Raw genomic sequence first — 13,703 nt, forward strand, 5'->3', positions numbered from 1 at the left:
ATGTGATGTAGCATGAAGTTACTTGAATATATCGAATTTCTTGTTTATTTTTTTTCTCCCAATCAAACAGGAATACCATGTAGTACGATTGCATATATGATAATTCTTTTTATTTTGGAAGTCCGTTCATTCACATGTCCTAATGTTACTTTGAAACTGTTTGAAACATATGGATAGAGACAATGACATGTCATCCTGTCTCCCTCATCAATAGTTGCCTCCATTGTTTTGAAAGAGTGGAGCAAATTAATGGAACCAGGCAACATCTGCATGCACATCCCTCTATATATGGTTGACTCCGGCTTTAATTTGATTAGGATCATGAAACTCTTCACTTCGGCAATTATAAAATGCTAGTCCATTTCCTTGAATCGTAGTCCTCAGTTGCAATGATAATAACCACTTGTCCTTGATTTGAAACCAAAGCACCAGTGAGATGATAACATGGTTTGTACAATTTTTATTACTTTTCAAGTTTCAAGCAGACTCTTTTCTCAACTATGCCAATCGCATTTCCAGTCAGCAATTTTGCTTTTCACAAGCACTGCCAAAGACAGCTCAGAGTTAATATGAAAATGCACTACAGCTCTGCACAACCAAAGAAAGATTCAAAAGGAGCTAATCAGATAAACATGGAATAAAAAAAAAAGATACATGCAAAAGAAAGCAACCACAGCAACAGACCCAAAAATGTTATCATTCCAGCAGAAAGAAATTAAGATGAAAACCAGTTATAGAATCTCCAGAAAAATGAATCATACTGCAGAAGACCCAGCAAATCATATTCCCCCAAATTTATCAGATTCCTTACTCCCCATGTCAAATGGTCACGGGGGCAAAGCCTAACAAAAGAAACAATCCCTTCATTTCAAACGAAAATAAGATCCTGATTCCTTGATTGATGCCTTTTCCAATGATACCACAATAAGACAGCAAAACAAGTAACCAACACTTTCATCTATTCAATTTATACAGATCCAGACCCAATACTATACGTGGTTACTCCAAAGTTAACCCCTGCCAATCACTTAGTGATGCCAGGACAAGATTTCAAGCAGGCAGAGAATAAGTGAAGCTCGCAGCTGCCTGCATCAGGAACCCGTCTACCAAGTAGCTTGTAAAAGTATGCATAGAAATATAGACCAACAAAAAAGTTTGGGATTTGTGAGTTTCATTAAATTAGAAAGTTGAACTTGACTTGAACTTCAATACCATGAAATGAAGACATGAGTTGTTAATTGGTTTTCAGATCACAATATATGGTTTGCAAAAACCAAAATATAGAATTGAGAAAATTTTTCTGTTGATATGGGAATAAAATGTAATATTGTTGAAGTAGCGACTTGCAGTCAGATATTAGAATAAAGTCGTTCAAATATATGTCAATCATGTAACTGCTTGCTAGCATAAAAACAACTTCAGCAAATCCAACTTGAGTTGAAACATCAATTAATAAGACAAATATGCCATCCAAGGCCCAAGCCAACTATATCACACAGCCAGAACAAAGACAGATAAACAAAATAAGGCAAATTTTTAAATTGAACTTGAGATAAAAAGTTACCTTAACGTCATTTTGTGGATTTTTTGCCAGAAATAATGAGAGATATCTGCAGACCTCTGCTGAAAGCCTCATTGAATAAGATTCTTGTCTGCATAGCCTGGAATCCAGGCAACCACGATAGCAATGCCACAGGAGCTATGACAATCACTCCAAACAACATATCATACAACCGTGCCAAGGAAACTACGGTCTCCCACACCACACTAGATTGCAGAAAAGGTCTAAGCACTTGGGCAATGGATATCAGACCCCATCCCGTAGGAATGAATGCCATAAGACTTGTCACAAGATCAATAAACTTAAGATTAGTGAATTCCAGCAACAACACAATCACAAGTACTGTAAGTGTAGTGACTACAAGCTGAACTGCTCGATAGTAGATGTGCTTTTTTGCTGCATATTTGTCTTGAGCATATGCTATAACCACATAAATCCCAACGGCCGCAATCATGTATATCCAAGATAGTAGGTAAACAACTATACTGGTGCTTTGACCAGCAATGCCCAACTGGTACACAATACCATATTGGAAGAAGAAGAAACGAAGGTCTAAAATGATCTCTAGTAGCTTTCCCCATAGACCTGTTGTTCTCAAATGGTCTTGTTCCTCATACCACCATATTTCCCAGCTCTTATCAGCTTCTGCAAACACACCACCCTTACACCATATCCAATTCATAAAATCATCAAAATCATACACAGTCTTCAACCAATCAAAGCCAGATGGGTTGAACACAAAAGGGGACATTATCCATGAGACCACAAGGAACCAACTTGAAATGGTCATAGCTATGTAAACAAACGAATCCTTAGCGAGTGGGCTATGAGAAGCATACACTGCTAGAATAACACCAAGTTCAATTGCTTTCACAAAATGGCTTCGAGCATAAAGTCGATAATTTTCTGCAAAGCGCTTGTGCACAACCACAAAACCACGTCCAGTTGCTCGGTATTTGGCACCTCCATGAAGGATAGTCCGGCCAAAGTAATGGGTTCGTGTTCCCATAGAGAAAGTGTAAAAAAATGATGCTAGCTGAAATTGCATTTTTAGGAAGTCCCAAACTGCTGGAAGAAATCCATGTTCAAGAGAGTTCTCAACAATCATTGGAAGGGCAGTGAACAGACCAAGCTGTATTATAAACTGCTGATTCAAGATCGTTCCAAGAGCCTCATTGCTGACACTTTGATTCTTGGCTTCCCTCTCAACACCACTCAGTGCAAGATAGAGGCGGCCCCACAAAAATGTATAAACAGTCAGTACCACCATCATCGTGTTAAAGTAGTGTCCGACAGTTGTGTAGAAAAAAGAAAACATACGAAAGAAGTCCAACCTATGACCCAATCGATAGACATCTCTGCTCAATACCTGCTCACCATTGCCACTGGCAACCTTGGCCTCAAACATGGAAATCTGATTCAATCCCACGTCCCTTCCTTTACCCACCTGCATATATTCATGGTGTGTTACATTGCCACCTCGCAGAGTGCAATTGAAGCCTGCAAATATGTCCTCACTGATATTAATCACTCTAGAAGCCTTGCTAATTCCACCCCTAGTCAAGAACCAGAATCGATCAAACACATCTGGATGACCATAGTGCATTCTCACCTTCAAAGGGTTTGCTAGAACACGCTGCCCAAGGGTCACAAAACTTGTTTCCTGAGCAGACATGAACCGTGCAAGTGAGGAAACTGAACCTGTGAAGACATTCTCACGAACTCCAAGAATGGTTGGCTTCCTAATACCATAATTCATCTTGAACTCCTCCAACAAATTCCGTATCTTGAGTGCCTCCTCAAAATAATTGTCCTGGTTCATGTCAATGGTCTGAATTGCATCACCTCGAGTAAAAATTATGGCATGATTCTGGTTCTCCGGTTTTCCTTCCCCAAGTTTCAAGGGCCCTGGCAACCTAATGCGATAAATCTCCACCTCCCTCTGTAGCTGTTGGTCATACTTCACAAGAACAGAGTAATACTCAACCTCGCCTCTCCCTAACTGAACCTCATCTACATAGGCAACTCGAAGAGCTTCATTGTTTTTCATCAGATATAGAATATCCTCAGCATGGCTCTCTCCCCTTGCCTTTTGCCGCCCATACACCTGGCAGGTGACTACATAGGTGAATTTCATCAAAGCACATCCATACTCATGTCCCTTGAACAACAGACTTACACCACTAACTGCTCGGCTAAATTTCTTTGCAGTTGGTGGCTTAATAGCATCAACAAAACCATGATTTTGGCTTAATGAATGATGAGAAGCAATTTCTTGTGTGCCTGTTCGAATGTCCATCTCAGATGCAGAATCAAGAAAGGAAAGCATCTTAAGAGCCCTATAGTAATACATCATTCCCCTAACTGTGCGGGATAACGTCTGCCCCCTGTATGATGCCCAAAGTCGGAGATCCCTCAGCTTTGTTGTCCAAATATCATCATCCTCATCCATCCCTTCTCTGCGCATCCGTTCCATGAAATTGTTCCACTCATCCTCATAGATCTTCTGAAGATAAAACAAGGTGGAAATGCCATCCTCATTTTCATCTTGAAGCATTCCTTTCTTATAGATTACTTCTTCATCATAGTATGGAGTTAGAACACTAAAAGCCATCATTTTCTCAACATCAGGGGCACGAGGCATGTTCATAAAGAGTGAGTTGCTAAAGAAAGCAATGCGCCTCCTTGCCTCCAGATTCAGAGGAACATTATGCATTGAATCCTTAGAAGTAAGAATTGTTAGCAGACGCCTTAGCTGCTTATAGAAATCAGCATCCTCGGCATCAGGTAACTTGATAGCATTCTCAAAAAGCAGCTCCTCATCAGTTGCTGGATTTTTTGGTATCAGACCTTCCTCTCTCAACTGAGCAATGGACTTCTTTATCTTCGGAAATTCTCGAATGCAAAGTTCATAAAGGGCCTGCAATAGATTTACTGCCTGGCTCAGATCATTTTTCTGTTTCACTAGAAGTTCAACAAGGGATGCTAGCTTCCCATGAATTTTCTGTAGCACATCCATCTTGTATGCAGCAGTTAACTGCCCATTCTGCACATTGAAGTCTATCTCCTCAAACAATTTTGAGACTATGGAATACTCTTCAGTGCCATATTTAACTAGTGTAAGAAGCAAATGCCTGATGCTGTCATAAGCTTCAATAACAGCGCACCTCCCATACTCATTCTTGCATATCTTCACCCAAAGCCACATGTCAGGTGCATCTGCCAACTCTTTTGCCTGAGTGAGAGCAAGAAGCAGCTCATTGCATAGGAGAAAACATGGCCAGCGAATTACCCTAATATTCCAACAATTAGGCGGCAGTTCCATAAGCTCAACTTCTCTATCACTAATGAGATCTTCCTCCCTCAAAGAAAAAACTATTTCATTCCATATCAAAGCAAACCTCGTTGCATCCACTTGGCTTGATTCAATCTTCTTGTACGGCTGACCAAGTCCATACCTAAGCTTCAGTCGATGTATTGCATCGCGAAATTTCCTCACCAGGGTTGCTTTGGGACTCAACGACTGATCCTCTGCCATGAGATTAAATTGCATTGCACTAGCAAAGAACTGAAACCTAAGCCGAAGTTGCTCCATATTCCTGATTTCACCCAAATGCGAAAACAACCCGATTGTTGCACCAACAAATGAAGAAAAAACCGAATACCAAATTTGCAAATCTATGAAATAAATCAGAACAACAGGAATCCACAGCAACACAACAGCAATTCTATTACTACTACCAAAAAACTCATGCCAATTATACCTAACAACTGAAAGACTCAAAAGGGCCTTAGTTGGAGCAACCAGGGGCTTTATTTGAAGAAAATAACTGAATGCCAACTTCCAAACTAATACCACGAACCAAAATAAAGTATACTTGAAATTATCAACTAAACCTTCCCTCAGTCCACGACCGACGAAAATCCGTGTATGAAACCACCATGTCAACCAAGAGACAACCACCCAATCCAACCCTTCAATCCAATTCCGAACCCAAGGAATCAGGAAAAGCGCCAACGACAACAACTCTGGAATAACATACACAAAAACAGCATAAAGAAATGTAATAATCCTTTGGTTGGCTTCAAAAGACCACCTCCCATCAGCATTCTTCTGACTCCAAATCCTCTCATAAAAAACACTAAACACAACAATCCAAGTCAAAGCAACCACACTCTTCAACACCATCCGTATTCCAAGCCATGGCGTCTCCTTGGAAACCAAACTATACTGAGTCCCAGCATCAAGCACAGATTGCAAAAACCGGAGACCGGCCCAAGTAATAAATACCGTTAACAACTCCACCTCAACATCCCTTTCCTCCAAAGCCTTCCAAGGATACTTCGTTCCGGCCCAAGCAACAATAATCAAAGCCTGTAAAAACAGAATTAACAGAACCCATAACCGATCAAAACTCCTAAACACATTCCAAAACGACCGTTGCTCAACAAACCCAGTTTTCCCAACTCTTTTATTCTTATCCACCGTATCAAAGAAATTACTCCCGTAATCAATCGGCCATTTTAAACTCTCAAAACACCTTTGACTCCAAAAGTACTCGTTTATATCGTCGTAATTTCTCCAAGCTGAATGTGGCGCCGTTCCGTTCCTACTACTGTCCACTTCCGTTTTAATCGTTCGGTAAAACGGCATAACGATACATTTCAAGAAAGCGCATTCACCTGAAATCGATGGCACGAAGGCCCTTCCGGTAAATTCATCGATGTGTTGGTCGATAAATTTGGTTAATTCCATTGCCATGTGATGATAAATGTAAGAGAGGAGTTCAGGAGCGAAGCGGAGATTGGCGGCTTCTCCCCAGATTAAGAGGTAGAGGGAAACGTAGAGGAGCTCGCGCGTGAGATCGTTGCTGTTGCCACGGCGCGTTGAGAGGTGGACGTGAGATTTGACACCGAGGAAAGAGCACCAGGAAGTGTAGTTCTGGAGTAACTTCCGGCGGAATCTTCGCAGTACACCAGGGTCGAGTTCGTCGGCGTTGGTTGGAGGCGGTTGTAAGCGCATTTGGGAGTTGGCTAAGTGGAGGACGAGGTGTTCCCTTTGGTTCCGAACGTTGCCCCTTTGGAAACCGAAGGAGACGCCTAACCAGTCCATCAGGTCCGCGTGTGGGGCCAACGTGATGAACGTTGGTGCCGGGAGGTTTAAAACAGGACGTAACAGCGCCGCTGCGATGGCCCGTACTTCGGGGTACCGGAGCGATGGATGATCAGCCAGGAGGTCCTGAACTGGTATTATGTTGTAAACTTCTTGAATTGGCGACGGCAGCCGCTGCTGAGGGCGTAGGTCTCCACGGCCGCGCGTGGGACCTGGACGTTGCCGTAGACCACTCATTGTTGGTTACTTCACTTCTTCTTTTCCTTATTTCTCTTCAAAACATCTCTTTTTCCATTGTTTCTGGTGCCACAAACTCTCAAAGACTAAAGCCTTGGCTTTGCTTTCTCAGAGAAACGAAACTGATAGAAACAGAGTCTAAAAAGTGAAAAAAAATGGACTGTCGGAGAAAAGAAGAATATAAAGCAATAAGAAATTGCTATTTTTGCTTGTTTGAGTTTGGGTTATAAGGATTTTGGATGATACACGAAAGCGAGGAATAATTCATAATCTTTGCTTTGTTGTTAGCTTTTTAGCCCACGTGCAGAGGAGGCGAGTGAGCAGCACCGTAGCAAAGTTCGTATCGTTTGGATTATGATTCTCTATGAAGAACGCATCAATAATTTCAAATTAATGATGTGGAATTTGATTAAAAACGGCTCTGGATATCACCTGACCAGTTATAAATTGGCCACTAAAGTCTTTTAAAACAAACAGAGATGATAAATGAAGAATTTTAATGCCAAACACTTCCTTGGGTAAATTTAAAGGGAAAATATATAGTTTGAAAGTGGGATTCTAGTGTTTGGTAAAGTTGATAATAATTATGATTGAATCGAATATTATTTTATTTTTTAAAATAATATATGATATTATAAAATTTTAAAATTTAATTTTTAAATCGATTTGATTTAAATTAAATTTTATAAATTTAATTTAATTTAATTTATTAATTTTTATTTTTTATTTTTAAAATATTATTTTAATAAAAATTTTATTATATTTAAATAAAATTTTATTTTTATTTTATAAAAATTTAAAATATATAATTTGATTCGATCAAATTTTTTTATTTTTTACGTTTTGATTAAAAATTTAATATATATTTAATATAATCCTAATTAAATAAAAAATAGATTCAACCTGAATACTCGATTTTTGAATTTTTTAACTTTTTTTTTTCTCGTCTGTTTAGGTAAGCTGTAACAAACGGTGCAAGTTGAACTAGAGAGCAGAGGGGCAACGGTTTTATTTATGTTGTTATGGGAATTCGAACGCCAAATCAAACATATCTTTGATTTCACATGGCCTTTAATTATAGTATTGTCTTTGCAGAGGCCACTTCTTTTTGTCCTTTTCTCAAGGTTTGGATGCTTTGTTTGGTTTTTTCAATTGTTTATAGATGTCACACATGCTTGCCTTGTGGGCTTGTCTTTAAAATCGTGTCGAAATTTACTTTCGACAAGCTAACAATAATACTATACGATTCTCATATTTTCTCTTTTAATATCCATATGCTTTCTTCAACTACTTGATCCAAAATTAAAATTTAGTTTAAAGAATTAAAAAAATTAAAACCCTAAATACTCCACAAATATAAATTTAGTAAAATTTAAGATTTAACAAAATTTTAGACTGCACTTTTAATTAAGTTCAAAAAAATTCAACAATGAAATCAAATGATAAATTTATGAAATGCAATTGGTTAAATATAATACAAAATTTTCAAATTCAATATAAATTTTTCATCGTAATAATAATAATAATTTTTGTCATTAATTTTAATTTTATCAAAATTAATTTAATCGTTCGTCAAATAAATTCGTTCCGGGTATCACGTGATAATTGTAGTCTCGGTTTTCTTACGTCATTCTGTGGTAACTTGTTGTCGCTGGCTTCTTGCAGGGGCTGCTGTGGACTGCTGTTGTGGCACGTGGGTCTATCTGTGCATCGAAAGTAGAGAATGGCAGCAAAAGAGGGATTACTTTAACACCAACGCAAGTACCATCAATACATGCACCACCTATCTGTTACTCTTGAGAATGGTTATCCGAACTTTTCTGACGAAGACTTTCGTTTTCGATAAAAACGGTGCATTAATATTTATAAATTATTTAAATTTAATTTAAAATTTAATTTTAATTATTTTAATTATTATTAAATCAAATTTAAATTTAAATAATTTAATTTTTCGATTAAATTAAATTTAATTATTTTTATATTTAATTCAAATAATTTATGAATTTAATTAAATTTTTATATTTTAATTATTTTAATTAATAAAATATTTTAAATTTAAATATAAATAATTAAATTTTTATTAAATATAAAAATTTAATTTATTTTTATATGTTAATTAAATTTAATCAATTAATTCGAATAATTTAATTTTTATTTTAAATTAAATTTAAATTAAAAAAATTAAATTTAATCAAATTTAAATTAAATTCCAAATTTCAAATCTAACGCAATTACAACTTAATCAATTACACTTTTATTTTCAACCTATTAAACCATGTTAAGGAAAACGTCAAAACCATGAGCCTCTGCTCTATTGATTAGGTATCATACCGTATCCATATGATCTACACACCAAAATAGTCTTTTTTCTGACTATTAACAGGCATTGCTTCCAACAGTTTCAGGAAAGATACACATGATCGCTATACATGTGGGCAGTATTATTCAATGACTGGAGCATCGCTTCCCCTCTTTTGTTGAAATTAAATGTGGATATACCACCATTATTCACATCAATTGACCGAAACCTGAAGCATAGAAAACACTGTTAAGAGCTTCAGAAAGAAGAGCAGGAATGCAGCAGTATCATCTTAACATGTTCTGAACACGACATACCTCTCAGGGGCTAGTCCTAAAGCAGTGCAGATCAGTGCCCTTAACATTGATTTGTGAGTGACAACTAGAAAATTTTCTCCCTAATGAATGATAAAGATTCTTACTCATCAATCAAATTAATTTGCAATGCAAAAGATGGGGGAAAAATTATAAAAAGAAGAGAGCATACAGGTGTTAACAAGATTTCCCTCCAAGCTTCTCTAGCCGTTGCCCATAGTTTCCGAACAGGGTAGACGCCATTCACATAGAAATTCGCCGGATCCTCTCTCCATGTTACATATTCCTTTGGATATATCACCCTAGCATCAACTGCCTCCAAATTCTGAATATCATTTAGTCTAATGCATATGCCAGAACTAAATAAAAATGATAAAAATTAACTGGATTTCAAGACCAGCTATAGAGAATAACTTCTAAATAGACCCAGTCAGTTGTGTACTTAGACAGGTTATAAACAAGTGAATAGTTTACAGAATCAAATCATGGTTAATTCAGATAGTTATACGTGCAACAGACCATTTTTCATGCCTTCAAGGAAAAAAAGATGGGCCTCCTTCAGTGAATCAAGGAAAACCAATGGCTCTTCCCTTCCTTGCCATAACACTTCGGCTGTGGTCTGCGTTAAAGAATGATGGTTCAAAATCAAAGAGAATCCTATACATCCAACCTTAACAATTAGCATCCCTAGTCATACCTTTGCGCGGGATATTGGACTCGAAAAGCATTGATCAAAGTGCATATTTGCAAGGGCTTGCCTACACCTCTCAGCTTGCTTCACTCCAGTTTCTGTTAGAACAGATAAGTTCGAGCTTCCCTGCAACACAAACAGTCACAAAGTTAGCAGTTCCAAATCCATGGAACTTTGAGTCACGTGGAATAATTAACTTACTTTATGTTCACAATAACATTCAAGAAAACCCCTTCAAAATTAAGATTAAGATGGATTAAGAGGGTTTATAGAGAAAGAAATGGCATAATGGTCAATTAAAACCGCCAAATTTTAAGGTTTAGATGGATTTACAGGATTCTGGTGAAAGATAACGGTCAATAGGGAAGTATTATTGTCTTCAATGTTTAAACCCACATATCTTAATTGCGTTACGTTTACATTGAAACAAATTTGTAATGTCTCTTATGGGGAGAATACTAACATTTAATCAAGACTTGACACACTTGATGAGCCATACAAGATTCTGAAGCTAGAAATTCCTTTACAGTTTACAGGCTGGTAAGTAGCAAAGCTAAAAGCATTCAAAATGGAATTAAAAGCAAAGTCGGCAGATCGTGAAGGATGTTAAAGTTCTAGCATAATATCAACTATAACCACCACCCACAAACAAGATATTGTAATAGAAAATAACTTCGAAGAGCAGGAGGCAACAAACCTGAACTCTACCCTCCTCATTCCAAGAGCTGAGGCCATGCCTTACAAGGGTTACCTTCTTTGAGGTCGATAAGGACTTACGAGTAAGTGATGTGGTAGCTCTTTCAAAATCATAAGCAGTACCAGTCAGGGAATGATCATTTTCAAGTTTATCTGTCATAGAAGCAGTTAAGCACGATGTAAATCAACTTTTAAGTTGCAAATAACAATATTAGTACTTCATAAAAGTTGTATCAAGTAGTAATAACAACAATATTACTAAGGTAACAAAGGAAGTCATGCCAAATATATATCATGTGATATTTAGCATAAAACTTGTTAAGCATCCAACCTACTGTACGTTACAATACGTGAAGGGCCAACTTGAACATAAGACCACGTCTATTATACCAGCATAATCAAACCCATATCCAAAACCAACATATTTTGGCCTTTTGTTTCTTTGCAAATTATGCAAAAACAATTCAAAGAAACTTCCTCCAAGAGAAGAACTCCTTATAAGCAGTAGCTAATATACCGATTCAAGACAAGTTGGTTAGCTTTACAGGACAGAGCATTCACACAACATTTCTCTTGTCTAGCAGTTTCAATTTCAAACTCACAAAGGATTCTTTTCATCTTTTCAATCAAACACCAGTTAATATCTGATCAAATGTTCAAAAACTGGAAATGAAATGGAGAAAGCATAGAACTCACCAGCAGTTACGGGCAACTCTGCACTAGAACTTGAGCATCGAATTCTAGGAGTTGACCGACAAAGATTATAGTGATTCGTAACTCTTTTAGCATTTTTGGAGGTTAAAGTTGAAAACAAAGGGATGGTTAAGGACAGAGCTCCGCAAACCATCTTCTTGAAAGATGGGACGAAAACACTATGGCTCTATGCTTCTTTGCTATACATTTGACCCTATGGATAATTGCTGGTGGGTTTTAGAGAGAGTGATTAGCGTAGTGAAAATGCATAAAGGAGTTTGTATTATCAAATCTTTTATGGTCAGGAGTTAGGGCGCTGTAATCTAGTTTGAATGGTGGGAGTTTGTTTTCCTGTGATACGCTGAGGCTTTGGGCAAGTGATTCTTGTCCTCACGTTGTTCTGATATCTAATAGTAAGATTTTTTCTTATAAAATATCTGATTATAGATATGTTTTCTGTTATGACCTTAGGATAAAATTTATATAAATTTTTGTGAAATTTATAAAGTTTTTTATTAAAAATAAATAAATAAAAATTTTAATAAATAAATAAATAATCTGAATTGATAAATTAATAAATTTAATGTAAAGATTAATAATATGTAAAAAAAAATTATTAAAAAATTATTTATAATTTAAAATTGATTAATATTTATTTAATAATAAAAATTTTGTTAATATTTTTATTAGAAATATCTATTTAATAAATTTATCAAAATTAATTAAAATATTTTTAAATTTTAAGCATTTAATTTATGTAATAAAATCTTTTAATCTTTTTATTTTAATTTTTGATTTTAATTCTTACTTATTCATTTTTAATAAAATATTTCACAAATTCCACTTATAAAATTTCTTCTAAATTTTCGCTAGGAGCTTTAGTTGATGTCAGTTTCCTGTTGTCTTTTTATTATGTTTTCCGCAATAGTTATGTTTGGCAACTCAAGCTGGTAAGAATAAGGTTTCTGTTTGGACAAGGGATCATGGTTTGGTCCATCCGATTCAGAGTCATAAAGGCTTACATGGCAGAAACAGATTTCTGCTTTGGAAATGGGCTGGGATCAACTTTCACAAAAACGAGACGAGAAGAAACAGAGCAAGAAGCAAGAGAACATGGCAGAATTTTGGAATTTGTCCACAAATGGGCAGCCAACTTGCATGACTGTTCCCCTTTTTGCCTACTCGAGCTATTGCCAGGGCAGCCGAGATGCTTGAGGTTAGTGGCATTGCTACGACCACATCTAGGATCACAATCAGGTGCCATTCCAAGCTTCATGAAGAGAGAAAGAGAACTATAAAGCTGTAACCGGTTGCAATTGCCTCAGCAATCTTATAATACCTATGCCAAACATTTGACAATCAAGAAATATCTCAATAAACCCTCAAGAAAAAATGAAAAAAAAATATATATGGAGAATGAAAGAAGATGATGAATCTTACCTGAATGTAAGGGAGTTGCTATATTTTGCTTAGAATTTTAAGTTCAAAACATCGGTAGAGTCATGACTAATAGCCATGACGACTGGTGTAGAAAGAGTTGCACAGAAAGCTAGAAGCCTCAGGATAATTCTGTTGGTTTTGGCCATGAAAACTAATGTCTTCAATGAATCAAGTGATAGGAGGGAAATAATTCTCTTCAAAAGCTTAAATGAAAACCATTTGATTGGACCTGGCAAGTGGGGGATCAAACAATAGATGCAGGGTTTCAGATTTGATATGATGCGTAGAGCACTGTGTTAGGAAGACAGATATAGCTGGTGGTGCACTAGCTTCCTCAACATATATTTCAATAGGTAAAGAATGATTTGGCAACCTGCCAAATCATGAAATTTATACGTTTGTGATGAAATCAACAAGAAGGCATTCAAAAACTATCGGACAATTTTGCAGTTTTTTCAATCGTAAATGCACAAGCTTTAAAGGCTGATTGCATGAAGATGCTTCCGGGGCATTTGCTCGATTGCTGAATCTGTTCAACTACGGCTATTGCCATTTTTTTAGTCCATGTGGGTTTTTAGCCTTCGAGTAAAAATAAATTAAATCAAAATAATAAAATTCGATTCACATCATATAAAAATTTAAAATCAAACCAAATTTTA

At 36.5% G+C, this 13,703-nt stretch overlaps 2 protein-coding genes and 1 non-coding gene across 5 annotated transcripts; all 3 read right to left on the reverse strand.

Annotated features, from left to right (window-relative positions):
• Positions 1-8: 8 nt before the first annotated feature.
• LOC111278181 (callose synthase 11-like) lies at positions 9-7,328 on the reverse strand. 2 transcript variants are annotated; one of them, XM_022864735.2, is made up of 2 exons: positions 1,565-7,328; positions 9-588 (listed from the first exon to the last, which is right to left on the reverse strand). In XM_022864735.2, the coding sequence occupies exon 1, from the start codon at positions 6,909-6,911 to the stop codon at positions 1,572-1,574; it is 5,340 nt and encodes a 1,779-aa protein (XP_022720470.1). In that variant the 5' UTR covers positions 6,912-7,328; the 3' UTR covers positions 9-588; positions 1,565-1,571. The 2 variants fall into 2 exon arrangements, with proteins under 2 accessions (XP_022720470.1, XP_022720471.1); XM_022864736.2 differs by having other exon boundaries at positions 63-544; positions 1,565-7,292.
• Positions 3,848-3,925, reverse strand: LOC149517675 (small nucleolar RNA J33). Its single transcript, XR_016344427.1, has one exon. It is a non-coding gene; the product is annotated as a small nucleolar RNA J33 (small nucleolar RNA).
• Positions 7,329-9,149: 1,821 nt separating the features above from the next.
• Positions 9,150-11,888, reverse strand: LOC111278646 (putative 2-carboxy-D-arabinitol-1-phosphatase). Of its 2 annotated transcripts, XM_022865273.2 has the most exons (7): positions 11,608-11,884; positions 10,913-11,064; positions 10,222-10,341; positions 10,044-10,143; positions 9,697-9,836; positions 9,528-9,607; positions 9,150-9,439 (listed from the first exon to the last, which is right to left on the reverse strand). In XM_022865273.2, the coding sequence occupies exons 1-7, from the start codon at positions 11,756-11,758 to the stop codon at positions 9,313-9,315; spliced, it is 870 nt and encodes a 289-aa protein (XP_022721008.2). In that variant the 5' UTR covers positions 11,759-11,884; the 3' UTR covers positions 9,150-9,312. The 2 variants fall into 2 exon arrangements, with proteins under 2 accessions (XP_022721008.2, XP_089621063.1); XM_089764937.1 differs by lacking the exon at positions 10,044-10,143 and having other exon boundaries at positions 9,697-9,849; positions 11,608-11,888.
• Positions 11,889-13,703: the final 1,815 nt, after the last annotated feature.

The sequence above is a fragment of the Durio zibethinus genome, chromosome 8, assembly GCF_047325235.1.
Source record: "Durio zibethinus cultivar Kanyao isolate XHJ-2024 chromosome 8, ASM4732523v1, whole genome shotgun sequence".
NCBI lineage: Eukaryota > Viridiplantae > Streptophyta > Magnoliopsida > Malvales > Malvaceae > Durio > Durio zibethinus.

Bases quoted from the DNA above. Each gene is read 5' to 3' on its own strand.
- LOC111278181 (XM_022864735.2), bottom strand. From the start codon at position 6,911: ATGAGTGGTCTACGGCAACGTCCAGGTCCCACGCGCGGCCGTGGAGAC.
- LOC111278646 (XM_022865273.2), bottom strand. From the start codon at position 11,758: ATGGTTTGCGGAGCTCTGTCCTTAACCATCCCTTTGTTTTCAACTTTA. The intron at 11,065-11,607 runs GTGAGTTCTATG...CTTCTATGACAG, and splicing joins AGAGTTGCCCGTAACTGCTG to ATAAACTTGAAAATGATCAT. The intron at 9,837-10,043 runs GTCTGTTGCACG...ATTTGGAGGCAG, and splicing joins CCTTGAAGGCATGAAAAATG to TTGATGCTAGGGTGATATAT.